General features: G+C 36.0%; 1 protein-coding gene across 6 annotated transcripts in view; it reads left to right on the top strand.

Annotated features, from left to right (window-relative positions):
* Positions 1–27,890, top strand: part of Mbd5 (methyl-CpG binding domain protein 5) — a 338,624-nt gene that overhangs the window by 290,832 nt on the left and 19,902 nt on the right. For 3 of the 6 annotated variants that reach the window (XR_011372200.1, XM_070023512.1, XM_070023508.1), the window contains exons 10-12: positions 14,387–15,412; positions 17,011–17,219; positions 21,842–23,035. Coding sequence is in view for 5 of the 6 variants with exons in the window: in XM_070023512.1 (XP_069879613.1) it covers positions 14,387–15,412; positions 17,011–17,219; positions 21,842–23,035 (2,429 nt within the window). In the remaining variant the exon portion in view is untranslated. Of the gene's footprint in view, positions 1–14,386; positions 15,413–17,010; positions 17,220–21,841; positions 23,036–23,136; positions 23,229–27,890 lie in introns of all 6 variants that reach the window. The other 3 variants (XM_070023517.1, XM_070023527.1, XM_070023533.1) reach the window with 3 other exon arrangements.

Below are 27,890 nucleotides of genomic sequence, written 5' to 3'. Positions count from 1 at the left end.
CTGACCTGGATTAGTAGTGCATGGGGTGTCAAAGCACATGGATTAAAAATATTAATATAAGAAAATCATTAGCATTTAAAAGCTAAAAGGAGTCATGATAAATATCTAGGAATGACATGAATGTGACCAATCATGTGTAAGCAAACAGGAACGATATGCTTGATAAGAATCAAAGTCAGTAAGAATGTTTTAAATATTAGACCTAATAAAAGTAAACACTAATTATTGTATATAGATCTAATGTGCAGTTGGTTTTGAAAATGGGTTGATTTACTAATTAATGTAACTTTTGATGAGGTAAATATTGAGGAAGTCTTTAATGCCACATTTCCTTTTGCTATAAAGTGATTTGCATCTACTGAATATACTGTCAATGTAATTACTTGGCCAGAATATCCAGTTACACTGACATTTATTCATTTATTCTCAGACTGAGACAGCAGATGGTAGCACAGGTATCCTTGTGAGTTTTGGTAGGTATTCCTAACACACAAGTAAACATTAGGAGAAAGACAAATGTATTCTTTACATACTGCATATGGCTATCACTGAGCACCTATTGTGTGCTCTGTAGTATTTATAAAATGGGTAGTTATCTATAATGTATGGAGTCAGGATGAACTCAGGTCTTTCTGGTTTCACATTCCATTTTCAACTGTGTAAGTTTTTCATCTAAAACATTTAGTGTTCAAAAATGTTAGCATATTAAGGCATGTTAGGAGTTGTATTTGTGCATTTTTTCCTCGGACTTGGGCATCATAGTGTATAGTTCAGATTAAGTGTCCAGTATCAAAAGCACTGCCCTCTTAGGCCATTATTACTTCACTTAGATAGGAGTGAGTTTCCTAATGGCTGACATGTCAACATCCTTTTTTTGTTTTTGTTTCATGTGTGTGTGTGTGTGTGTGTGTGTGTGTGTGTGTGTGTGTGTGCACGCCAGTACTCAATGCTCAAGCCACTGCCTCCTGAGTAGCCAGGATAACAGGTGTGAGCCACTAGCATACTGATACCACTGGTTTCAGTATATCATTGAGACATGCATGTATAAATTCTTGTCATGTCTTTTCAGTCAACATCATGGAAAACAGTGAAAGAGGCCAACAGGCAACATGGCATATATACAATTGGTGATAGCCAACACACAACAATTAGTCTACTCAATCAGTGCCTTCATGTACTCTCTAAAAAGCAGTTCAAAAGTATTACATTAAGTCAAGCACAAGTGGCTCATGCCTGTAATCCTAGCTACACTGGAGGCTAAAATAGGAGAGGAGAAGCACATTTGAGGCCAACCCTAGGCAAAAAAACAATCAAAAGATCCTATCTTATCCAACAAAAAGCTGAGCACAGTGGTTCACACCTGTCACCACAGGTACACAGGAAGCATAAATAGAACAATCATGGTCAGGCTGGCTTGGGCAAAAAAAATGAAACATTATTTCAGTAATAACCAGGGCAACAAGGTTTGGAATCATGACCCAAGTGTAACAGTACCTAACTTAGCAAGCACAGGTCCCTGAAATCAAATCTCCCAATATAAGAAAAAATATTATATCAAGAAAAATGACTTTCCAAGCGCCAGTGGCTCACACCTGCAATCCTAGCTACTCAGGAGGCTTGAGATCTGAGGATTGCGGTTCAAAGCCAGCCTAGACAGGAAAGTCATGAGATTCATATTTACAATTAACCACCCGAAAACCAGAAGTGGTGCTGTGGCTGAGCGTGGTAGAGTGCTAACCTTGAGCAAAAAGAAGAGCTCAGGGACAGTCCTGAGTTTAAGCCCCATGACCAACCAAAAAAAAAGGGGGGGTGGGGAAAGAAAGAACAAGAAAAATGACTTGCTCTGAAAATGCTTCATTCAGCTGATAATTTGCTTTTAAAACTTATTTTAGAATTCTTAGTCCATATACTGATTTTTTTAGGCCTGCCCATGATTTCTGTATGTATCTATATGAGAAACATACTACAAATCAAGTGTAGGAGTTGGAGACAAAGATTGTGATCAAAATTGGCTAAAAGATCCAAAATACTTAGCAAATGTTTCTAAAACTTAATATGGTTTTTAGTCATTCTATTTGGTGTTTTAAAATTCCCTTTTCTGTAAGACTTCTAACATGTACAGTGTCTTCATTTTTTGAATATTAAATTATAAATTAAGCTTAATGCTTCCCTGTAACAGATTCAGTCTCCAACAGTAGGATGCTTAGAGATGTGCCTCAAGTTGAATGGCAGTACTCTGGTGCATCTGGCAACCAAACCCCAAAGTTCCTAATCCCTAGTCCAAACATTTAGCTCACTGAACATAGGAATGTTCTAGAAATCCATCAGTTCTGTACTTTTAATAAAACCTTCAATTTTGCAGGAGAGACAAATTCAGCATGTACCTGGTGTATGTCTTATAGTGCTCTGGTATAAGAAGGGATCCAAAATCAAGTGACCTTGCCTAGCAAACTTCCAAAACGCTCATGCTTTCTAGGCGTCTTGGCTACTGCACACCTCAACTTACCACAGAGCAAATCACCTATACCAATAATCCAGTGGCCTTAGCCTGCCCAACATTCACACAATAACCTGTTCACTGGCCCTGTGATTGTTTTTACAATTTTAAGGAGAAAAAAAAAAAAGATTTCAATTACTCTGCTAACATGCTTGACAACACTTCTTCCACTATGATAAAGTAACCAAACACAGCCCTTTTTTTCTTTAAAATGATTTTATATTCTATTTTTTTCTAATAAAAGACATTTAATTGATTCTACAAAGCACATGAAACTATAATCTGAGGGACCAGAGCATGGGTTTGTGAAAGAAGAGAAAATGATGCAAGTGTTTATTTTCCTTAACTCTTAAATATATACATTGACTAATAAGAATGTAAATAAACCTTTGAATAAATATATGTCATGAGTATTTATATGCATATTTTTAAACTGCAAAAGAAAGTGTTTTCTTTCAGCACAAAATGGATTTGACTGAAATTCAGGACAGCCATTGAAATGGTAGGTATATAAAAAGAAAAACCACAAAGAATACTTTGGGCAAAAGACTACAAAGTAATGACAGGGTGTTTTTTGTTTTGTTAAGTTTTGTTCTATGTATTTATTTATTCTCAGAATGTGCCAGCAAAGAAAATAAAGGGAAATTGTCATCTCCTACCTGTCCTACATGTGGTGACAGGTACAGGAAATTAAGGAATGAAAAAGTTCAAGGGCAGATTGTACTATACATTAGCCTCTCAGGGTATAGGACGTTTATGTAGACATAAGCTTTTAGTCATATACAGACTAATGTAGACCAGAAAAAAAAGACAGAGGCATCTTGAAATTAATGACTGAAGTAATAATAATTACTATCGAAAGTATTTCCACCCAAACTTTAAATGCCTAGATTTTAGTCCCATTCTGATGCATATGGTTGTAGGTTAAAAATTTTCCCTGTGTTCTTATTCTTGAACCAAAGAACTAATATAAATTTTGGATTGTATGATTAAAATTCTATGCCTATTTTCTTGAATTTTTGCAAAATGAGCCATTTCCTTGCTGTAAGGTTTTTTTTCCACAGATAGTGTGTTATTGTTTAAGAAAGTCTCCTAATAGCAGGATCATATTGCTTGTTTTGTTTATATATCTCAGGTTTAACATTTCCTTGTGTGCAAAAAAAAAGTTGAAAGTATGTTAAATTCAGACATGAGTCTATGTGATCAAAGATGACTAACAACTCAGGGTGACATGATATATTGGTTATTCAATGATCTGTTTTGTACCTTTCAAATAAATTGTCCCAGTATGCAAAGTGGGAGGATTTTTTTCCATTGCAATACATTAAGCTCACTTTAAAGTCCCTGGAAATCTTTCAGTGCAATAACTAGGCTCTTATTTACTAAAACCACATGGTCCAAAAACATTTAAGAAGTTTCAAAATATACTCAAGATTGTAGGGAGTAATCTCAATGCCATGATAATTTGGCTTATAAAAACTGCTTTAAAAAAAAGTACAGTATTCCTTTAGTACCATCAAAATGGATTTCATTTTCACTTATGTAACACTGAATTAAATTTCTGACCTTGGAGTTTAGCAACACAGCAAAACAAAATGTGGAAAAATTATTTTCTTTTTGTTATATTTGGAAATCCCAAGTAACAGCTTGCCTTTTTATAGCTTTAGAAGTATAACTAGAAGTTGTAAGCATGACTCATTTGGTAGAACACTAGCTAGTGAATGAGAGAATCAGATACCGAGTTTGAATCCCAGTCTCCAGCAACAAAAGAAAGAAAGGAGGGGGGGAGAAAGAGAAAGAAAGAGAGAGAAAGAAGAAAGAAAAGAAAGAAAGGAAGGAAGGAAGAAAGAAAGGAAGGAAAGAAAGAAGTAGAACTAGACAACAGGAGTCACAAGATGTTGCTGAGACTTCTGGGTTTAGAATTAGACCAAGGAAAGTCAGAGTTCTACCCATGGCCAAGTATAGGAGTGAATGCTTAGCACAGATACCCAGAGCAGGACTCCTAGTTGCACAGCTTCGTAGGGGATATAGTCTGATGAATATGGTCCCTGAATACAGCTTCACCGATCATCCCCCAGAGACTGAACACCTAAAGCTGTGGTTTTTAACTTTTTTTTGTTTCTTCCCACAATAAGAAACTGACATTACAATTCACAGTAGTCATGAATTTTTAACACAAATATAAAAGTTTGATGAAACTGTACATAGAACATACAATGTACTTTGATATTTTCAGTCCCATTCTATACTCCCCATTTATTCTACTTCATGTTTTTAGTAACAGATACTGTGAAATGACCTAGCATTTATGTATATAAGTTATCAGAAAGTTTCCCTAAAATAATGTCCAATCCTTGCAGTATTCTCTGTGCTTTTGTTTCTATTCTATTTCATTTATCAAAATAAATACAACTTGGAAATTGGTTCTGTACTACTTTAGAATAGTAATTGAGGTAATTGAACGTTTATTGAACATCTAGGATGTGCTGGACTCTTTAAGCATTGCAGGTACCACAGGGTACAATACATAGAAGGATGCAAAGTTGACAAAATTTATTAAAAACGTTTTCTGCTCATTAAACAATAAGGTAAAACTTCAAATAGAGATACTGATGAAGTATTTAGCTGTCAAGCAAGAGTCTTATTTAACCCTTCTCAATTTATACTCCCTCAAAATAAATATTTTATGTGATAAAAGAGATGTTTGCTTTAGAATGGGTGAATTTGATCAAAGTACATTAAATGCATTTGTAAAATCCTTTGTACCATTATTTTTTTAACTGTGAATTTTTCAGGCATTTTTAAATTAATTCCAGCAAGTTGCAAAGCAATTTTACGTGTCAAGAAAGGAAACAGGCTGAAGGTGAAACTCAGTGAATAAGAACTTAGCTGGCATTCACAACACCCTGAGTTTGCTCAAATAAATAAATACAAAAAAAAAGTTTATGACTTAACAGAGGCCTTATGATTGTGCTAACACTGACAAGACTGACCCTCATAGTCATAGCTACACATATACTATACTCTGGGATCTAAGTTGCATCTTTTCCACTTTCCTTCTCCCACTCATACTGAGTGCAGACAGCACTTGTGTGATCCTGCCATTGCTCTTTCCCCATCTTCTCTACCCTCTCCTACATGTTTTGGTTTGGAGTCTTCTTCTCCTTTCCTTATGAAAAAACCAAAGAATCAGTGTACTCTATGTCTTGCTATTGCCTTTGGAAGACTGCTAGGAATTTATATCAGAATTCAGAGAAAAAAGAGGCTAACATGTTTCTATAAAACACATTATTGTGCTCTTTAGTAAAGCTCTTATTGGAAGACAGACCTCATAAAAGTTATCTTTCAATTTATTATTATTGCCACCATTAGAAATTAGTCTTAAATACAGATGAAATTTTTTATATTTGAATAAGATTATATTTTCTGTTCTCTGAAAGCATTTTTACTAAAGGTTACCATTGATCCTGTTGGCAATAAAAGTACACTTAGAAAACAAATTATAAAGGTCCTGTGGTGAAGGAATACCTTCTACAGTATTCACTGCTTAGGTTCTTGAATTTTATGGATAAAAATCAGTATTTGGTTTGTTGGTTGTAGGGCTGAACTGGGCTCAGAGTCCCTCAGCTCTTCAGCTCAAGGCTAGCACTCTAACACTTGAGCCACAGCGCCACTTCCAGCTTTTTCTGCTTATGTGGTGCTGAGGAATTGAACCCAGGGCCTCATTCATGCACAGCAAGCACTCTACCACTGAACCACCTTCCCAGCCCCTAATACAGTAACTTTTACAGAGCACATTGGCAAATAGGGAAAAGAAAACTAAATATAAGCAATTTCTATGTTAACTTTGTTTTTTAAACCAATTCTAAAAGTGAAGCAAATAAAACATCTCAAGAATTAGTAATATTAGGAATTAGGGAAGTATCCTTTAAATATCCATTTATAACAATGCTATTTCTGTATGCCCACCCATGTGTATCCATACACATGCACATATGCAAATTATGAATGTGAACAGAATACTGTTGGTGTCTAGTCTGTTCCAAGGAAAAAGGCACCCATTTTTTTCTTCATCAGATTCAACTCAACTACCTCCATCTTCAGGGCTCCCAGCTTGTGGTCTTGTACCAGCTTAGCTTATTGGGGAAGACTTTCCAGTCTTTGCTCCAACTGCGAGTAAGAAAATAAAAAAGTTGCTTATGGTATCTTTTGTAAAGTGATCATTTTTCTAACTTCAATTTACTAACTTGTTCCAGAATATCAGCCAGCTTTTGATAATTTAACCACTAAATGTTTAATGCATTATTTACTTTATTTAAAAAAAAACTCATAACAACTGCCCTTGACATTAGATTAAATACAAAACATCTTGGCTGAAAAACTAAACTAAATGAAACACTGATTTAACATACAAAACATTTCCCACAGGCTTCAACAGAACATAAGGTTTTTATACAGAACTATAAAATATATTCTCCAGATAATGCCTATTTGAGGCTAAGTGGTTCAGAAAAAAAGCAATCTCTAGATTTCCCTCCATTTATAAAAATACGCACTAATTTAGGTTCCTCCTTGAATAACTCCAAGAACTCCAAGTACTTTGGGGGCAGACCTCCTCTATGATTTAAATTCTTGACTCCTTGGGAGCCCTCTGAGGTAACTTGTCAACTTCTAGTCATCTCTTTTCTCATGTCTCATCTCTTGGCAGTGGACCAGTACACTGGAGAGTCCATTTTCACTTTCTCCATGTACACTACCACATGCATGGCATCCAATTATCTAATTTCTAGCAGTTTAAGTTGTATTATCTCAATAGATTTATTCAACCAACAAACACTTTTTGAATTCCAACTATGCCAAATGCTGTGTTAGGTCTTGGAAATACGCAAGGAAATAAATGATTCCTACCTTTAATGGTTTAGAAGAATGCCTTCAATTTTTTTTTTTTTTACTGTCCATAACAGCAGGTTCAACCATGGTCAGAGATTCCTCACTTTTTCTTTGTTTTGGGGAAACAGGACTCTTTGTTGTACTTCATCTCCTTTTATTTTGAAAAATCATTGTGCTTCTGTTTAGAAGCACTTTAAATTCCAGCTCTCAAATGCTAAATCAAATGTTACCACTTTGGTAGTTTTCTTTGACACCCAAGGCTTTATAATTGTCCCTGTGTTATATTTAGCTGTTATAACTTAGCATATTGCATTACAGTTAACAGGAGCTAATGTACAAAGAGACTTAAATTTTTCTAGTTATAATCATCTCAATAAATATATACTTGGGAAAAGAAAAAGAATGACAAGACTTCTGTGTTGTTACTGTAGGTAAACTGAATTCCTAAAGAAGAAAAACTAGGATTTTTTTTTACTTATATCAGATTTTTACCCTTTTGTCCAGCCAGTATACCTAATTGTTGTCTTGAAAACTAAAGAAAATAATAAATATGTCTTCAGCCACATGATCTTTATATTACTTGTACAGATGCTTATAATAACCACCCTTTCTTGTTTGTAAGATACAAATGCACATTGAGATTCCCCAGGAATGCTTAGATAGAGGGCTTTTTAAATAATGTTAACCTCAAATGACAACTTACTTGTCAGGTGCAAATTAAAGATAAAAAAAAATAACCGCTAAGGAAAACTTTCATCTACAAAGCTTTGCCGTGTGTGTGTGTGTGTGTGTGTGTGTGTGTGTGTGTGTGTGTGTGTGTGTGTGTGTGTGTGTGTGTGTGTGTGTGTGTGTGTATGTGTACGCGCGCTAGAGTAGTTTGAAAATGTGCTCTGCTTATGGTCAGAGAATGATGATCTCTACATTTAAATATGTCATTATTATTTAGCAGGCAGAAAAAAAATAGACAGTGATTGCTAGTAAATAAGACTTTTTACTGGCTCATTCTAAAAGATTGGATTCAAATACAAATAATGCACTAGACCTTGTATGGAAATAGCAGCAAAATTTAAGAAGCGATGAAATATTTAAGGTGTTGATTGTTTTCTGAAAAAATCTGAATTAATATTTAAAGAATTGTATACCATATGCCTACTTCAGCATTTGGTATGTCCTCCTACCCTAATCTCTGTGAACATAGTCATTATTTCATGATAATATTTCATAAATATTTATATATTTTCAAAGAAGGTTGTTTTACCCTCATTCTTTAAATAAAATACTGAAAGATTTTCTTGGAGCCAACTATGACAGATGGGAAAAACTATAAATCTTTGCTAGAGAGATTTTTCAGAAAGATATGTTGTCCATGCTTATTTGTACTTACCTCTGTTACATAGCACTTCCACTAATGTCAGCACTCCTACCTGACTAGTAATAGCAGTAATAATGATAAGAACTCCTTTTAGTTGTTCATATTTTTACACCTTACAAACTTTTTGCTTGTTTTCTATTCTCACAATAAGCATGTCAATGATCTAATTATTTTCTAAGAACACCTTGGTTTATTTTCCAAAAAAAAAATCACACACAAAAAAAAACATAACTCTGTTATCTGGGCCTGGTGATTCATGGATGTAGAAACTAAGGCAGAAAAATCACAAGTTTGAAAGCAGCAAAAGCAAGTTAGTTAGACCTTGTCTCAAAATAAAATAAAAAGGATTGGAATATAGCTTAATGATACATTGCTTGGCTAGCAAGTGATAAGGCCCTGGGTTCAATTCCCAGTTCCATAAACCCTAAAGAAAAAACAATGGCAGCAAAGTATATGTAGAAAGATGTACATCTCTGTTATATACAAAATAATGGAAAGTCAAAACAAATGTCAAATTTTCATCAACATGGTTTGATAAATATGGTCAATTCATATACAACACAGTTAAGAATACAATTTTAAAGTGTGTATATCAAGAAGGGAAAAGTACTGTGTTATCAGGCAATGACAAGACCAGCATCATAGTGTTTTAGCACTGCAGTTACTACTATGGAAACATTCCTGTATATTTGGGTGAGGCTTAATGCTAATTTGATCGAATTTAAGGTTTATTTTGATGGCACCAATTATTTCTGATCATTGGTGACATTGGTAGTCATTTTAAACATTTATATCTTATTTTAAACATACATATTTAAAACATGTTTACATATGTTTGTATGCTTAAAATAAAATTATAGTTTAAAAGATATACTTACAAGGTATTTGTCAAACCCATGTATTACATGAAATAATGTACCACTTTTAAGGAGACTTCTTTTAAAAAGAAAATTAAGTTTTTCTATCAAATATGATTTTTACCTTCCCTCCCTCATCCACCCTTTGGGCATCTGGATCACAGCAGAGATTTCAAAGACTGCTATTTTCTGGACTGTCCCAAAGAGAGAACTCAATTTAGGTTAGGTAGGACCCACGTATTGGCTCATTTGAGATTTGCTGGATTTTTCTTTGTTTTTCTCCAGAAGTTTCTATTGTGTAGCTTGAGTTAAGAAACACAGTACAGTAAGAAATGTACGCATTATCCTACCCATGTAATTGTAACTCCTCTGTACAGTATGTTCACAAATAAAATTAAATTAAATTTAAAAAAAAGAAACAGTACAATTATAAATAATAACAGAAATCTCATATATTTAAATATCAAATTCTCTGAATTTTTATTTGAAGCATAATACCTGCGAAAAGGATGCTATTTTAAAGGCTGATCTAATTTAAGGAATCCCAAGTACAAAGTATCTTTATTAGAATGACAGAAATTATTAATCACTATTTTCTTCACTATTAAAAGTAATGACAAATAGAGTGTTGGTGAGAGATGAACACTATCACACAAATGTAAATAGAAGGTTTATTGATCTACTTCACTAAAAGGTAGCTTGAAAATAAATATTCAGAGCTTTCAAAATATAGAAACCTTTTGGTACCAGGCAGTCCATTTACAACAATTGCTCCTTAGAAAGTAATTGGGGAAAATAGCAAGATACATCAATAATACCATAATGCTACCTATAATAGTAAAAGATTGAAAAATGTTCATGATTATACTATGGCATAATAATGCATGATACTATAAAATAATTGTATAGCTATATATGAGTTAACATGAATGATATTCACAGTATATTCACAGATGAGAAAACTAAAATATCATTATAACATGATTCTATTTTATTCAAAAATGTATGTGATAATATGATTATACATGTATATCTGGATATGTAAATACATCCAGAATGCTATATGCTAAAATATGAATACTTATAATAACTGTCTTTTATTTTCTAGTTTATGCTTTTATTCACATTCTAGATTTGAGGGAACTTTTGCTCATTAAAAGCAAGGTTAGAAATAGCAAAAAAAAACATTTTAAATGAAAAATGTATGTTGAGAAAATGAAGCTTTGTTGCCTTATTAACATATAGTAATTATACAAAATAATGGGTTTCACTGTGGAGTGTAAAATGTTATTTTGGTTATTTCCTTCTTATCATCCTCTCCCATCCTGCTAGCTTCATTCCTCTTCCCAAATAGTCCTCCAATGACTTTTATGACTTTTTAAAATCTAAATTTCAAATGAAAGAAAATGCTAAGTATTTGTCTTTCTGAAATTGACTTATTTTTTCTAAAATGATCATTTCTAGCTCCAAAAAACTGATGGAACATGTTCTCATTTCTTTCATGAGTAGAAATACTTCATTTTGTTTATATGCCACATTCTCTTTATTCTTTTATTCAACATTCTGTATATATACCACATTGTTTTTATTCTTTTATTCAGTAATGGGCCTAGACTGATTTTATAATTTGGTGATTGTGAATAGAGCTTCAGTAAAAATAGGTGTGGCAGATGTCTCTATTGTATGCTGTCTGATTTATTCAAGTGCATATCCAGGAATGCTATAACAGGAAGTTCTATTTTTAGTTTTGTGGAAAATCTCCATACAGGCTTCTATAATTCTATAATTCCATATGGGCTTCTATAATTCTTCTGTAAATGACTGCACTATTCAACCAACATCTGCATTTCTACTAGCAAGATATAAGGATTTCTTTCCCCCAAACATGCTTGCAAGCATTTGTTGTTTGCTTTTTTTAATTTAATTTTGACTTAATATACATTTGTTGTATGAGGAGGCTTTGCTGTTGTTTGCTTTCTTAATGATAGCCTTTGTAAATGGGTTACTAAATCACGGTAGTTTGTTTATTGTTTAGTGTCCATACTGAGGAAGTGAGGATTGAGCTCTGTGCCTTGTGTCTTGCTTGGCTTTTTTGCTCAAGAATGGTGCTTGAACACTTGACACACACTTCCACTTCTAACTTTTTGGTGGTTAATTGGAGATAAGAGTCTTGTGGATTTTTCTGCCTAGGCTGGCTTCCAACTAGGATCCTCAGATCTTAGCCTCCTGCATAGCTAGAATTACAAGGGTGAGCCAGCAGTAACTGGCTCAAAGTAGCTTCATTTACATTTCTTTGATCCTGAAACCTGTTGAACTTTTTTTCATGTGTTTATTAGCCATTTGTAATTCTTTTAAGAACTGTGTGTTCAATGGATTTGTCCTTTTTTAACTGGATTATTTAGGGGTTTTCATTTTTTTGTTCTTTATATAATCTTTGATACTAATCCCTAGTCAAGTGAATAGTGACAAAAATATCCTCCTTTTTTTTTGCCGGGCGCTGGTGGCTCACGCCTGTAATCCTAGCTACTCAGGAGGCTGAGATCTGAGGATCGCGGTTCAAAGCCAGCCCGGGCAGGAGAGACCGTGAGACTCCTATCTCCAATAAACCACCAGAAAGCCGGAAGTGGCGCTGTAGCTCAAGTGGTAGAGCGCTCGCCTTGAGCTGAAGAGCTGAGGGACAGCGCTCAGGCCCAGAGTTCAAGCCCCACGACCGACAAAAAAAAAAAAAAAATCCTCCTTTTTGAAGGCTATCTCTTCACTTCTGTAAATTCTGTTCAGAAAAATTTTAATTTAATGCAATCCCATGTGTCAATTCTTGCACTTGTTTTCTGAACTATTGACATCCTTTATCTTGAAGTGTTTCTTTCCCCCATTTTCCTCAAGTAGTTTCACAGTGTCAGGCCTTACACTGTTTTGTCAACTATCTTGAATTAATATTTGTGCAGGTTAAGAGATGGGAATATACTTCCAGTCTTTTACATATGGCTACTCATTTTTCCCAACATTTTATAAGTTGTCTTTTCTGCAATATATATTTTTAGCATCTTTGTAAAAAAAAATCAGGTGGCTGTAGTTGCTGGCATTTAGTTCTGGGGTCCTCTGTTCTGTTCCATTGATCTACATTTCTGTTTTGGTGTCAGTACTGTGTTGTTTTGTTACTATGGCTCCAATATGATTTACACTCAAACATTATAATGTCTGTAGTATGACTTTTTTCTAAGGATTGCCTTGGCTATGCTTTGGCTACTGTGCTTTTATGTAAGCGTTGGAGTAAGTTTTGTTCTATTTCTATGAAGAATTTCCTTGGAATTTTGATGGAGATTGCATTGAATCTATAGATTGTTTTCAGTCATATGTCCATTTTCACGATATTAATTCTGCAAAACCATGAATATAGAAAGTCTCTTCATATTGTCTTCAGTTTTTTTTTTCAGTGTCTTATAATTTTCATTATAGGGGTCCTGTACCTTATTTTTTAGGTTTATTCTGAAATGGGTGTTTTAGACTATTGAATGGAATAATTTGCCTCATTTTACTCTCAGCGTGTTCATTATTGGTTTATTGGCAAACTCCTGATTTTTTAAATTTTTTTTGGTAGCCTGCTAATTCACTGACAGTGTTTGTCAGACCTAAGAAGTTTATTGATGGAGCTATTGGGAACTTATAAGTATAAGGTTATATCATCTACAAATAGGGATAATTTGACATGTTGTTTTTCTATTTGTATTCCTTTTCTTTTCCTTGCCTTACTAGCTAGGAATTGAAGCAATATATTAAGTAAGGGGAGAAAGTGGATAGCCTTGACTCATTTCTGATTTTAGAGGGACTGCTTTTGGGTTTTTGTGTAATATTAGCTAATGTTTTTTGTTGTTGTTTGGTTGGGTTTTTTTTTTATATAGTCATTGTGATGTTGAGATTTGATTCTTGTGTTTTGGGTGCCTCGGGACTTTCATCATTAAAAGATGTGGATTCTTCTTAAAGGGCTTTTTCCCTGTATCTATTGAGATGATCATCTGAATTTTATCTTTGATTCTATTCATATGTTGTATTTCATTCATTGATTTGAGTATGTTGGGTCAGCTTTGCATCACTGGAATAAAATCAACTTGATAAGAGTGAATGGTCTTTTTAATGTGTGTTGGATCTGGTTTCTAAGTATTTTTATTTAAGATATTTAAATCCATGTTCATCAAGAAGAGTAGTTTATCATTTTCTTGTGTGTGTGTGTGTGTGTGAGAGAGAGAGAGAGAGAGAGAGAGAGAGAGAGAGAGTAGTTTATCATTTTCTTGTGTGTGTGTGTGTGTGTGTGTGTGTGTTTAGCCAGTTTGAAGATTAGTTAATAACTTGCTTAGTAAAATGAGTTGGTAGTGCTACTTCCCTTTCTAGGTTATGAAACATTTTGAAGAGCCTGATATTAGTTCTCTAAAAGGCTGATAGAGTTCAGCAGTCTGTCTGTTTCTGGGCTTTTTTTTCTGTTACTTTCATCTATCCAGTTGAATAATCTACAACAGATTCTCCCATCTTTACCTTGTTAGTTATGAAAAACAAACCATTTGGTATTCAACAACAGCTATTTTTTAATGTACCAACCCTTCTTGATATGTTTATTTTCAAAGTATGTTAAATCCCATTAATAGGTGTCAAATCATCTCTGGTACAATTAATCCATTTATAGTCAATGGATGTAACATGTAAGAAATAAACTAAACTATGTCTTAATGTCTATAATTTATAACTGGGTTTCTCCCTCTTCTTTTTTTTCAATTTTAGGAAGTTCCGGCCCATCGTCCTCCATAGCCATAGCAGGCACCAACCATCCTGCCATTACAAAGACAACATCTGTTCTCCAAGATGGAGTCATAGTCACCACTGCAACTGGAAACCCACTGCCGAGTCAGCTGCCTCTTGGGAGTGATTTTCCTTTTGTTGGCCAGGAGCACGCACTTCATTTTCCATCCAACAGCACTTCAAACAACCATCTTCCACACCCCTTGAACCCCAGCCTCCTCAGTTCTCTACCTATCTCTTTGCCAGTGAATCAACAGCATCTCCTAAACCAGAATCTATTAAATATCCTCCAGCCTTCAGCAGGAGAAGGCAAGTCTGAGATCAACCTCCATCCTTTAGGTTTTCTCAACCCGAATGTAAACGCTGCTTTAGCTTTTCTCTCCGGTGACGTGGATGGGCAGGTATTGCAGCCTGTTCACTTTCAACTTTTAGCAGCCTTGCTTCAGAACCAAGCCCAAGCAGCTGCCATGCTTCCCCTGCCATCTTTCAATCTGACCATCTCAGATCTTTTGCAACAACAAAATACCCCTTTACCCTCATTAACACAGATGACAGCCCCACCAGACCATTTGCCAAGCAATCAGTCAGACAACAGCAGAGCTGAGACCCTTTTAACCAACCCCCTGGGGAGTCCTTTACCAAGCTTTACAAGCAGTGACACTACTTTTAATCCCCTGTTCCTCCCAGCTGTCACTGGGGCCTCAGGATTAATGGCCTTGAATCCCCAGCTGTTGGGAGGTGTCCTGAACTCGGCATCGGCCAACACCGCTAATCATCCAGAGGTTTCCATAGCAACCTCCTCCCAGGCAACCACTACCACAACCACTACATCATCAGCAGTGGCAGCACTGACTGTCTCAACACTTGGTGGGACAGCAGTGGTGTCAATGGCAGAAACATTGCTGAATATATCTAATAATGCTGGGAATCCACCTGGGCCAGCTAAACTCAACAGTAACTCTGTGGTGCCACAGCTACTTAACCCTCTACTGGGGACAAGTCTGCTTGGTAAGTTAAATTTTTTCACAATTTAAAAAAAAAAAAAAGAAACGTTTTTCTAATTCTATTTTCTCCTTTTTAAAAACTCCATTTTGTCACACTATTTTTTTTAAAAAAAATGTTTTTGTTATGTCACAGCTTGCTTAAGGAACTAAAAATAACACCACCCACACAAAACCATAGTTAAACAAACATGAAAATGACTTTTTCCTTTTTCCCCTGTTCTAGCAATACTAAATGCCATTTTAATCTGCTTTCTCTTGTCTCCTAATTCTGATGCCACTTAAATCTAGCCTACCCCTCATCTTTTAAACCAAGTATTTTTTTCCAAAAAAATAAATAAATAAAGCACAGGTACATCTTTAAAATAACTTACATCTCACTTTTAGTTAGTGTGGAATCACAGGGTTAGTATGAGCAGCTGCACTGTGGATGGAAATAGTTTGAAGATGTATTTTCCAGGTGAATCCTAAATAAACAAAATTAAATACTTAACCAGAAAAGCAAGAAACAAGGCAAAAAAAAAAATCACTCAAACCTAAAATCCATACACATTCAAGGACAAAGTCCCTCTGCCTGCTGCTAGATATCCTCAATCAGAATTAATTTTTCAGACCTCTGTACCTTTAAAAAAAAGTCATTTATATACATTATTCTATCACAAAAAAATGTTAGAATATAATGTCAAGTACATTAGCTGAGGTGGTATAAGCTAGAATATAATGTTTAGAGATGCTATCCATAAAGACTGGAAATTGAAATAAATGTTCATGATGCTTTTCAAGGGCATCTTCAATATGTAAACTCTTTTACTTATTTATGTTCCTACATTTATGGATACCTTTATAGTATGCCATAATTAGTTTTGTCTTGTTTGGAACTCATTTTAGTAAAATAACCTTTAAAAACTACAGATTTATATCTCTCAAGTTATAAGACAATCTCTATTGTCTTCAAAGTAAGTACTGTTATAGTTAAAATAATTTCAGTAATTTCCAATTTTGAATTTTACATACAAATTATTTATTAATGCTATTCACTAATGTTATTAAATTAGTGTTTTAATGACTATGTCAATGAATTCCTTGATATTATTAGTTGTTTTTAAATTTTAATTTTAGATGACCAATCTTTTACTCCCGAACAAAATACACATTTCTAAACTAAATTTGTAATTTCACTTGGTGGTATTTATTCATTATTGTGTTTTAACAATGAAATTCTATAAATAAAGACTTGAGAAATACATATAATTGGTAAAACATTTTAGGACAAATCTCAATTTTCCACGTTGACCTTCTAATAAAAATATTCTAATAAAAAATTAATGCAAGGAATCCGATGTTACTGAACCTTAATGCATAAGATTCAACTAATGAGCAACTAAGGTTGCTAATGCATAAGGTTCAACTAATAGAGCAAAATCTCAGTAATCTAAAAGCTAATTAGGTGAGATAAAACTAATAAAGGTACTCTTTCCTTACTACTTACTACTTTGACAAAGAAAGAAATTGCCCATTAAAGTTTAGCTTTTAGCTTTTGTTTCAGGTAGGCATAGAATCATGGAAGAATCGCATTGACATGTTTTTATGTTTTTCAAACTATAGGTGATATGTCATCGATAAACAATACTTTGAATAACCATCAGCTGAGTCATCTACAGTCACTGTTAAACAACAATCCGATGTTTCCTCCAAGTCAGCAACAGCAGCAACTTCTCCAGGGCTACCAGAGTCTTCAAGCCTTCCAAGGACAGTCTGCAATCCCCTGCCCGGCTAACAATAATCCTATGGCTTGTCTGTTTCAGAACTTTCAGGTACTCTCCTTCTGTAGGTGACTTTAGTAGCAAATAATGCCTCGGTTTATTTAAAAATGTAAATGAGGGAAAGAGGTGATGAATATAGGTTATATGTTTTTTTTATCTCTATGCACCACTATTTTTCCATAATATTGGGTATTATTAAACATCCTTCTTTCAAGTGAAGTTACTTTTATTTTGTCAGAAACAGTAATCGCTTGCAGCTGTAAGAGCTAGTGTTAGCCTCTGGAACCCTTTTGTGTTTCACATGAATCTCATGATTAAGGCCCACTAAACCTCCCTCTTCAGCGCCATCCTCCCCCGCCCTCCCTGGCTTAGCCTCATGGTCTTCTCTTAGTTCCACAAAGTGAATGAATTTCTGATATATTACAGAGTGAGATGAAAAGGGGAGCATTAAATAAAGATAAGGAGAAAATATAGAAGATTTTAAATATATATGTACCCTCTTTTTGATACAGAGACTTACTATGTAGCCCAGACTGGCTTTAATTTTATATTTCTCTTGCCCTGGCCTACTGTGTTCTGAAATTACTAGAGAGAGAGATCTAGATCTATAGTGGGTAGTGAAACAAACCAAGAAGTGAATAGTAAAACAAGTAGCAGGCATAAAAATTTCAATCTCTTTACTTTCAAAGGTTTTCTGTTTGGGTGATGGTGATACTTGGGGATTGAATTTAGAGCCTTGCACTTGTTTGGCAAATACTGTGTGCCCCAGTCCTTTTTCTTTTTTTTAGATAGAGTCTTTTGCTACCTTTCCCCTAGCTGACTTCACTGATCCTCCTATCTCTGTTTCCCAAGTAGCTGGGATTATAGACAGGTACTACCATGCCTGGTTGATCAAAAATATTATAAATGAAGTTAAAGTACCAACTAGCAGAAAATACTTTCTATAAAAGTACATGTAAATAATTGACCCTATACTAGAAAAAGACCAAAAAAGACCACCTATAAACCAAGGAGGAAAAGGTAATTGATTAGTAACCAAAGCAATACATGGAACCAGATAATTTATAGAAAAATGAAAGAAAATATTTTTAAACCATAAGAAGCGTCAGTTATATAGATAACAGCCCCATGTACATCACATTGATGACATCCATTGCTTTCAACGGCGTGAGGAAATAAATTCTCACAAATTGTTGTTGAACCAGCATTGAGCTAAATACCTACTATAATTCAGTTCATTTGGATGATTATTTGAAAGAATATAAAGTTTTTTTAAGTATTTGTATTCTTTGGCCGGCAGTTCAGCTTTGTGTTTCTATATAAAAGAAGTTGTCAGATGTGAGCCAAAGAGCACATACCAAAATTGTTCATTACAACATGGGTTGTGATGTCATAAACTCTGATCCCTGTCTATCAATAGGGATATAGTGATATGTTATGGTACATCTATTTTTCTAATAGTTTTATGGGGGGGAGTTGTAGATATGCTGTTTTTGTTTTTGACAGATTGTGGTTCCAACTCAGGACTTTGTTCTTGCTAGAGTTGCTCTCTACCACCCAAGCCATTCCCCAGCCCTCTTGGCTTTCATTATTTTTCAGATAAGTTATGAGTTTTTGCCCAGGCTGATCTTGGTTGCAATCCTTCTATGTATATTTCCCACATAATTGGAACCACAGTCACATGCTATGATACCTGATTTATTTGTTATGATGAGGGCTTGCCAATTTTCTACCCAGGTTGGCTTTAAACTTCAGTCCTCCCAATCCTTACCTTTTAAGTACCTGGAATTATAGGTATCAGCCACCATGCCCAGTCCTACTTAATAATTTAAAAGATTACATAGACATGGAAAGATCTTTAATATGACACCACTGTAGTACTTTACTTCCAGAACAGAATTATACTATAATTCCATGGAATTAGAGTAGATTAGGAAAGAAGACAAACTAGACATTCACCTACATACTTTAATAGATTACAATGTCTTCAGTAGCCAAGGATTTGGCTCAAGTGATAGAGTGTCTACCTAAGCAAGCATGAAGCCCTCAGTTCAAACCCCAACACTATCAAGGTGGGGAGGGGGGAATACCCTCATGATGCTCTCCAGTACTGGTTACTTCTAAGACAGGAAATAAGATCAAATTTGAATGGGAAAATGGATTTGGGGAGGGATTGAGAGGAAAACGCTTTTTTTTTTATCATTTTGAACTTAAAACAATATACATGTAATTTTAAAAATTCAGAAAGGAAGATAAACCCAAGTATTTCCAAGAAAACAAGATAGGGCTTGAAGATAATCCATTGGGCTTGGCCATTCAGCCAGGGGTTGTGACTGTGGTGGTAGATTCATTCTGGATGGAGTTTTCAGAGCAGCAGTCAGACTGCAGGGATGGCCTGGTGAATGAATGTTATGAACAAAACTAAGAACAGAAGACAAATAGGGCAGTGCTCCTAGGGACAAGTTAGATTGAACACACTATTTTTTTTTTTTGTCGGTCATGGGGCTTGAACTCTGGGTCTGGGCACGCTGTCCCTCAGCTCTTCAGCTCAAGGCTAGTACTCTACCACTTGAGCCACAGCGCCACTTCCCACTCTTTCTGTTTATGTGGTGCTAAGGAATCGAACACAGAGCCTCATGCATGTGAGGCAAGCGCTCTACCACTGAGCCACCTGCCCAGCCCCTTGAATACATTTTTAAAAACATAGATTCCGTGCACACAATCACATGTTAAAAAGAAGAACCCAAAAAGTGAGAGGGGCAACACAAGTAAGAAAAGGAAAAACAGAGGAGCTAGGATCTCAGGAGAACTGATGAATGGAGAGTTCACTCACCAAGAACATAGGAGTACTTACTCCAGGAAGCAGGAGCCTCTTACCATACACTTAGGCATCATTATAGAGCATGTCCACTTTAAGGAAGCAAAGAATATTGGAGTCCAAGAAATCATGAGAATTTTTAGCTGTAATTCCATTTTCTCTATTAAATAAGGTTATTGACCAAGATCAGTAGTTACAGGAGATGGTAGAAGAAGTAGAAGACGATTTGAATAACTGGAAAATGAGACTCCTAGATCTCACTACATCACAGAACTAGAGGATAAACAAAGGCCCTCAGTGCAGGTGGGAAGCCATGGGTTCCTATCAAGATACACCTTTACTGCAAGACACATAGTTGAAATGATCCAAGTTTGGGATTTTTATCCCTTACATGTAGACAAGGGGGTAATACAACAAAGTGGTTTATATGCTGTCTAATAGCAAGTTCTGGTTCAGTGGGAAGAATATTGAAGCAGGAAGGGAAGGATTTTTTGGAGAGGGTCATTTTGAGTAGTGAGAGAGAGAGGGGGAGAGGGAGGGAGAAAGAAAGGGAGGAGAAAAAGAGGAAGAGAGAGAGAGAGAGAGAGAGAGAGAGAGAGAGAGAGAGAGAGAGAGAGAGAGAGAGAATGTGCAGCTTCATTTTGGAGCCTGGGCACTTTACCTGAGCTTTTTTCCGCTCAAGGCTAACACTCTACCACTTGGCCACAGCCTACTTCTGGCTTTTTTGTGGTTAATTGTAGTATCATGAACTTTTCTGCCCTGGCTGGCTTGGACCAACATCCTCGGATCTCTATCTCCTGAGCAGCTACGATGACAGGTTTGAGCCACTGTCATCCAGTTTTGGAGCAGTAATTCTTAAATGAGTGTTAATGAAATTAGAAAAAGCTCAGGGATTTTTCAGACCTGCACTCATCCTTCCTGTACTGAAATTTTATATGCTTGCTCCCCTCATCTCTCTCCAGCTGAGAATCACTTTTATAGTAAGCCCTGCCATCGTGGACAGTGTGAGACTGTCCCTCAGCCAGTGCCCAGATAAGGCTGAGGGGAAGATGTTACTACCTCAGTTGAAGACTTCAAAAATTTAGTCTCAAATCAAAATACTTCATTTTAAAAAGTGTTAATTTTTTCAAGTAATGGGGTTTGAACTCAGAGCCTAGTGCTTGTTCAGCTTGTTTGGCTGTCAGATCATTTAAACCAAGCCTCCTCCCTGGCTTTTTGCTGGTTATTTTAGAGATGTAGTCTCATGGATTTTTCTGCCTGAGTTGGCTATGAACTGTAATCCTTTAGATCTCAGCCTCCTGAGTAGCTAGGATTACAGGTGTGAGTCCTTACCACTTGACTTATTTGGCTCATTTTTATCTCATATTACATTTCACTTAGTTAAGTAAAAATACCAGTATGTTAGAAATCATTTTTCAATACTTACTTCCTCTGATTTGCTTATCTATGCCTTGAATCTTACATTGCAAAGGCCTTTAAGTAAATAGAGTCATCACCTGAAGGCTCCTGTGTTCAACCGCCTCAAATTTCATTTCTCTAGGGAATGTTTAGCAGTGATAAAATGAAAGTCTACTGCATTATTTCAACCAAAGAAACAATATCCAGATACTACTAAGTTTTATATTACTAAGACATAAGCTTTTCTATGCAGAGTACTTTTCTTTTCTTTTTGAATCTTGCTCTTTATCTTTCTTTTCTTGTTAGACATTTGCCTTTTGGTAAATCTTAAAATTATGGTCTTTCTCTTTGAGGCTTTTAATGTTTTTCCCCTCTCTCTTTCTCCCTCTCTTCTCCTCTCCCTTCCCCCCTCTCTCTTCCTCTCTCCCTTTCTCTGCTTTCTTTCTATTTCTTCAAGGTGAGAATGCAAGAAGACACAGCTCTCCTAAACAAAAGAATAAGCACTCAGCCAGGGCTCACATCAATTCCTGAGAATCCACATACAACACTCCCACCTTTCCAAGATAGTCCCTGTGAGTTGCAACCAAGGATTGACCCATCTCTTAGTCAGCAGGTGAAGGATGGCCAAAATGATGCCTCTGTGGATGCCATTTATAAAGCCGTTGTCGACGCAGCCAGCAAAGGGATGCAGGTTGTCATCACCACCGCGGTCAACAGTACAACTCAGATCAGCCCTATTCCAGCCCTGAGTGCCATGAGTGCCTTCACTGCCTCAATTGGTGATCCATTAAATCTCTCCAGTGCTGTCAGTGCGGTCATTCATGGACGGAACGTGGGAGGCATTGATCACGATGGCAGGCTGAGGAATGCAAGAGGGGCTCGGCTACCCAGGAATGTAGACCATGGTAAAAACTCCAATGAAGGAGACGGGTTTGAGTATTTCAAGTCAGCAAGTTGCCACACATCCAAAAAACAGTGGGATGGGGAGCAAAGCCCCAGAGGGGAGAGGAGCAGATGGAAGTATGAGGAATTCTTAGATCATCCAGGCCATATCCACAGCAGTTCTTGTCACGAAAGGCCCAACAATGTCTCTACACTGCCATTTCTGCCTGGGGAACAGCATCCAATACTGTTACCACCACGAAACTGTCAAGGAGAAAAAATTCTGGAGGAAAATTTCAGGTATAATAACTACAAAAGAACTATGATGAGTTTTAAGGAGAGACTAGAGAACACTGTGGAACGATGTGCACACATTAATGGAAACAGACCTCGACAGAGTCGGGGATTTGGGGAGCTGCTAAGCACTGCAAAGCAAGACCTGGTCCTAGAGGAGCAATCTCCAGGTTCCTCAAATAGTTTGGAGAGTTCTCTGGTCAAAGACTACATCCATTACAATGGAGACTTTAATGCCAAAAGCATGAATGGGTGTGTGCCTAGCCCGTCAGATGCTAAAAGCATTAGTAGTGAAGATGACCTAAGGAATCCAGACTCCCCCTCTTCAAATGAGTTGATACATTATAGACCAAGGACGTTCAACGTTGGCGACTTGGTCTGGGGCCAATTCAAAGGACTGACTTCCTGGCCTGGAAAATTAGTAAGAGAAGACGACGTTCACAGTTCATGTCAACAAAGCCCCGAGGAAGGGAAGGTATACCAATCTTTATCCATTGTCAAATACTAACCTTTGTTCAGATATCAATTATTGTTTTTTGTTATCATCACTTTGGATTCTTTGGATTTGCATTTAAGATTCTTCATGACTCATTGAGGTCTCACAAGCTTCTGGAGCATAAAATGAAGAGGGGATGGTTATAGTCACCAAAATGTCATATGGACAAGGGGTGAGTTATGAAGCATTTATAGATCCCACTAGATTCAGGGTGGCTCTAACCCAAGGACTGGATTTTCTGAATTTTGTCAACTCTGCCTTCCTTCTCTGCAGGTACCTAATTCTTCATTCTATAAACAGAGAAGGAAGGCGAGAGTCTGGCTGGGGAAAAATATGGTAGCCAGTGGACGTACAGGAATGTGTCAGGGATAGGAGACCTCCCAGTGACTGGAAGTGCTGAGGGACAGCTCTCCTCCATGCACTACACGCTACATTCATTTCTGGATGCCTAAGATAACATCTGAGTTCAGAATGGGCTGTCTCCTTTCAGGAAACGTTCTGGGCCTTATAACATATGGAAAAGTCTGGTTCTACTTAACACAATCTGATCATACAAATTAAATGAAAACTTCTCCATGAAACTACCATTCAATTTAGAAGAAATTAGTAGGGCTTTACTTATCTCTCCAGCCCCTCATCCCCACTACAAATGGTATAATTGGCTCACAGGCAAGAAATATACAAATGTTTAAAGCAAACAGAAAAATTTATGTTTGAGCAGAAGGAAATAATGTTCTCCTTATATGATAGAGAAATGTAAATTTTCATCCTGTTAGGTAATAAAACTTAGTCTTAGGAAGAAAAATATGTATATATGTATATATATATATATATTTCTTAAAGAGAACATTATATAACACTGCTTCAGCTCTGTCCAAACTTTGGTTGGCATTTAGGTTTAATAACAGGAAACCAAAAGCATTTTTCCAGCACAATAAAAGAATTGTCTTTGTTCGAAAGACAAGGAAGTCTTTAAACCCTTGCTTCCAATGCTCAATATATACTTGTCAGGGACACTCTGGGCATACTGTTTCTACATTTGATAAGAAAATGAATTCCATACTCCTATTCACAAAGTACTTTATTCTCTATACTCAGACCAGAAAACATTTTTTAGGTTGATAAATGTGAATATTTTTGACAGCTTATTCAAAAATAATTAGAAGCAGAAAAAGTGAGCTTTTGTAACATAAATGGACCTGCTACAAATACAAGATGTAGACTGAAATGTCTTACAACTTCTATGCAAATGAACCAAGTCATTCTCATGTGCCATTAAAAACAAACAAAAAACCCACCTTAACTAAAGATTATGGCCCCCTTTTTCGTTGAAAATAGTCTTCCAATACTAAATGTGCTTTTAACCCATTTATATTTCATACACATGCACTTTAACACATTTATCATTAAAAAATGACTGAATCTTCTTATTTAGGTATACTCATGAAGTTGAGTTGTTCAGTTAGATTTTCTTATAAAAAATTCTAACAGTCTAAAAGCGTTTATTTTGCTTTACTCAAAAAAGCAGCTAGTTCCTGTTCACTATAAAGTCACAGTACTATAAAAATCCAAATTCTTATTCCTTATTTTAGACAATAGCTGAATTCCTACCACAAAGCATGAAACTAACTGCTTCTGAAAATTCAACTTCTTCTCCTTTCATAGTCTAGTATTATGATTTTTGCATTCTCAAGTGAAGAGGTTAATATTGAGATACAAAAAAGTATTCTTAGAAAATAAATAAAATATAATTTAAAACATATTTTTGAAGTAGAAACTGAAAATGTGATACAAATTGGTGATAGTAGACAAAATATTTATCATTTCAATATAAGATCCTTAAAGCTCTAGGGCAGTTAGCATAAAAAAAAAACTTTGGATTTTCCATACAACCTACCTCACTTTTGCACATAAAAGAAAAAAACATAGCTGGGTGCCGGTGACTCACTCCTATAATCCTAGCTACTCAGGAGGCTGAGATCTGAGGATCACGGTTCAAAGCCAGCCTGGGCAGGAAAATCTGTGAGACTCTTATCGCCAATAAACCACTAGAAAACTGGAAGTGGTGCTGTGGCTCAAGTGGTAGCGTGCTCTCCTTGAGCTGAAGAGTGCGGGGACAGCGCCCAAGCCCAGAGTTCAAGCCCCATGATCAACAACAACAACAACAACAACAACAAAAAAAAACAAGACAAACATACTGCTTTGCAACACTGGGTTTTTCTTCATAGTTCACAAAACAAAGGAAGGACCCTTATACTTTAGTGATGCCCATGTTGCCCTACAATATTCTCCTTTTCATAATAGGAGAGAAGGTAAAATTTCAAACTGATCTATCTGACTTCAGGGCAAGGGGCCATTATTAACATAGTAGTGACCCAGTTCTTCAGAAAATGATTAAACTGTGTTCAATAACTGAAACAAAGCCTGATCTGTTTGAGAGAGATATCTAGTAAAACAGTTTTTAATTAGTCTTTTTATCAAAGTGAACCAATTATGATGGAAATTTTATTTACATAGAACCCCTTAATGCTCAGCAATGTTAGATAAATAAAGCTTTAAAAATAAGGTTTCACCAGGTACAGGTGGCTCATGCCTCTCATCCTAGCTACTCAGGAGGCTGAGGTCTGAAGATCACAGTTCAAAGCCAGCCCAGGCAGGAAAGTCTGTGACATTCTTATCTCCAGTTAACCACCCCAAACTCAGAAATGGAGCTTTGGCTCAAAGTGGTAGAGCACTAGCCTTGAGCGAAAAAATTCAAGGACAGTGCCAAGACATAGTTCAAGCCCCACAACCAACAATGGTTATTATCCAGGTAAGCAAAGTACTAGTCTCCCTTCTGCATACTAAGATACCTAACATTTTAACAAAATCTAGAGGCTAACATCATAAGCAATTTATTTATTTATTATAGTAAAGTCTATTAATTCTACCTTGCCTGATGTGTGATGTGTAATGTGGGGCCACTTCCCCTACTGTTTGTAGAATTTCAAAAGAAAAGTTTGCCCCAAATTTTCTTACAGATTATCATTTTTAAGCCATTCTGCCCTGTTTGCTTTCATACTATTTCTATTTTCACTGAAGTAAATTTATCCAAGATCTTGTCATATGATACCAGATGAAATCTATGTTAACTTGAGGTTGGAGGCATGGCTTAGGTGATAGAGAACAAGCCAATGAGTGGAAGCAAGCATCAGATACTGAGTTTGAGTCTGGGTTTCAGACAAGAAAAAAGAAAAAAAAAATCTATGTTGCCAGACGCTGGTGGTCCACACTTGTAATCCTAGCTACTCAGGAGGCTGAAATCTGAGGATCATGGCTCAAAGCCAGCCTGGGCAAGAAAGTTCATGAAACTCTTATCTCCAATAAACGACCAGAAAACTGGAAGTGTTGCTGTAGCTCAAGTGGTAGAGCCCTAGCCTTGAGCTGAAGAGCTGAGGGACAGTGCTCAGGCCCAGAGTTCAAGCCCCATGACTGACAAAAAAAAAATCTATGTTAACTCAAGTTTTGAAATACAATATCCCAAAAGAGGGAAGAGGTGACATGCTTCAAAAAGAAATGCACTCATTACCTGACTCATATAACTGTAACCCCTCTGTGCATGGCTTTACAATACATATGTGTTTCTGTGTGTGTGTATGTGTGTGTGCATGATTTCCTATCTATCCACAACCTGTCATTTGTTACTATAGTTTATAGACTTTTTTCTTACCAAGCCACTCCAAATTCTTTCTGAAAGAGATAAAGTGGAAAAAAATAATTAACAAGATTGCTACTTTAAAGCTACCTTAACCCATTGCATGCGTTTGTGCTGTGTGAACAATCTCTAGTCTAAGAGAAGACAATATGGTCACCAGAGCACAGGTCTGCCATGGGCTGAAATAACCACAATGTCCTTAAGTTTTTATTTCAGCAGATTCTCCTGGCCACTTTAGTAAATGACTTGGTGGGGTAGAATATGTAACAGAATGACTGATAATGCATTCAATATATTCTGTAGTTTCTAAGATGATATCCTAAGAAAGATAATTTCTAGGCTTCAAATACTATATGAACATAATATAAAGATGAGGAGAGGAAAAGCAGAGCATGGCAGAAAGAGTTATGGACTTTAGGTATTATATGAGTTCAATCAAAAATTGAACTCAAATTAGTCTCATGTAGGTGTATTACTCTCCAAGGCAATGTGGTCCCTCACCTCTCAAGTGAGAATATTAATCCTACTCAGACATTTTAACAATTAAATGAAATGCCATATGTTGTCCAAGCACTTAAAAGAGGTCTACTAAAGTTAACTTCTTTCCTCTTGTTCTCTATTTAAGACAGTTATGTTAATTTGAATGTCACCAATTGTAGGACTCAGGTAACTGATTGTAGTTATTTATGCATATTCTGTATGTAGAGAATTTACTAACCAGGTTGAGTCCAAAAGGATTGTAAAGGATATATTCAATAAATGAAACAATTTCTGACAATTTTCATGAACATTATTGTAGAACATACAAATTTGGCATATGTGATTATAAGTTACTATCAGCTATTAGTTTCAAGTAGGAGTTTACTCTGGTCAGAGCATTTTAAAGCACTCAGTTTGTTGAGTAAAAGTTTCTCTTCCCTCAGTGTTGATAAAAAAAAAAATCAACTCTGCTGGGTGGCTCATGCAAGTAATCCTAAATGCTCAAGAGGCTAAGATCTCAAAATTATAGTTGATAGCCAGCCTAGGCATGAAATCTGTGACACTCTTAATCTCTAACAAACTAACAAAAATCCAGAAATGGAGCTGTGATTCAAGTGGTAGAGTGCTAGCCTTGAGTAAAAAAGCTGAGGGACAGCGCCC

The sequence above is a fragment of the Dipodomys merriami genome, unplaced genomic scaffold (assembly GCF_024711535.1).
Source record: "Dipodomys merriami isolate MVZ:Mamm:240054 unplaced genomic scaffold, mDipMer1.0.p SCAF_1, whole genome shotgun sequence".
NCBI lineage: Eukaryota > Metazoa > Chordata > Mammalia > Rodentia > Heteromyidae > Dipodomys > Dipodomys merriami.
This window is presented reverse-complemented; position numbering and strand designations above follow the sequence as displayed.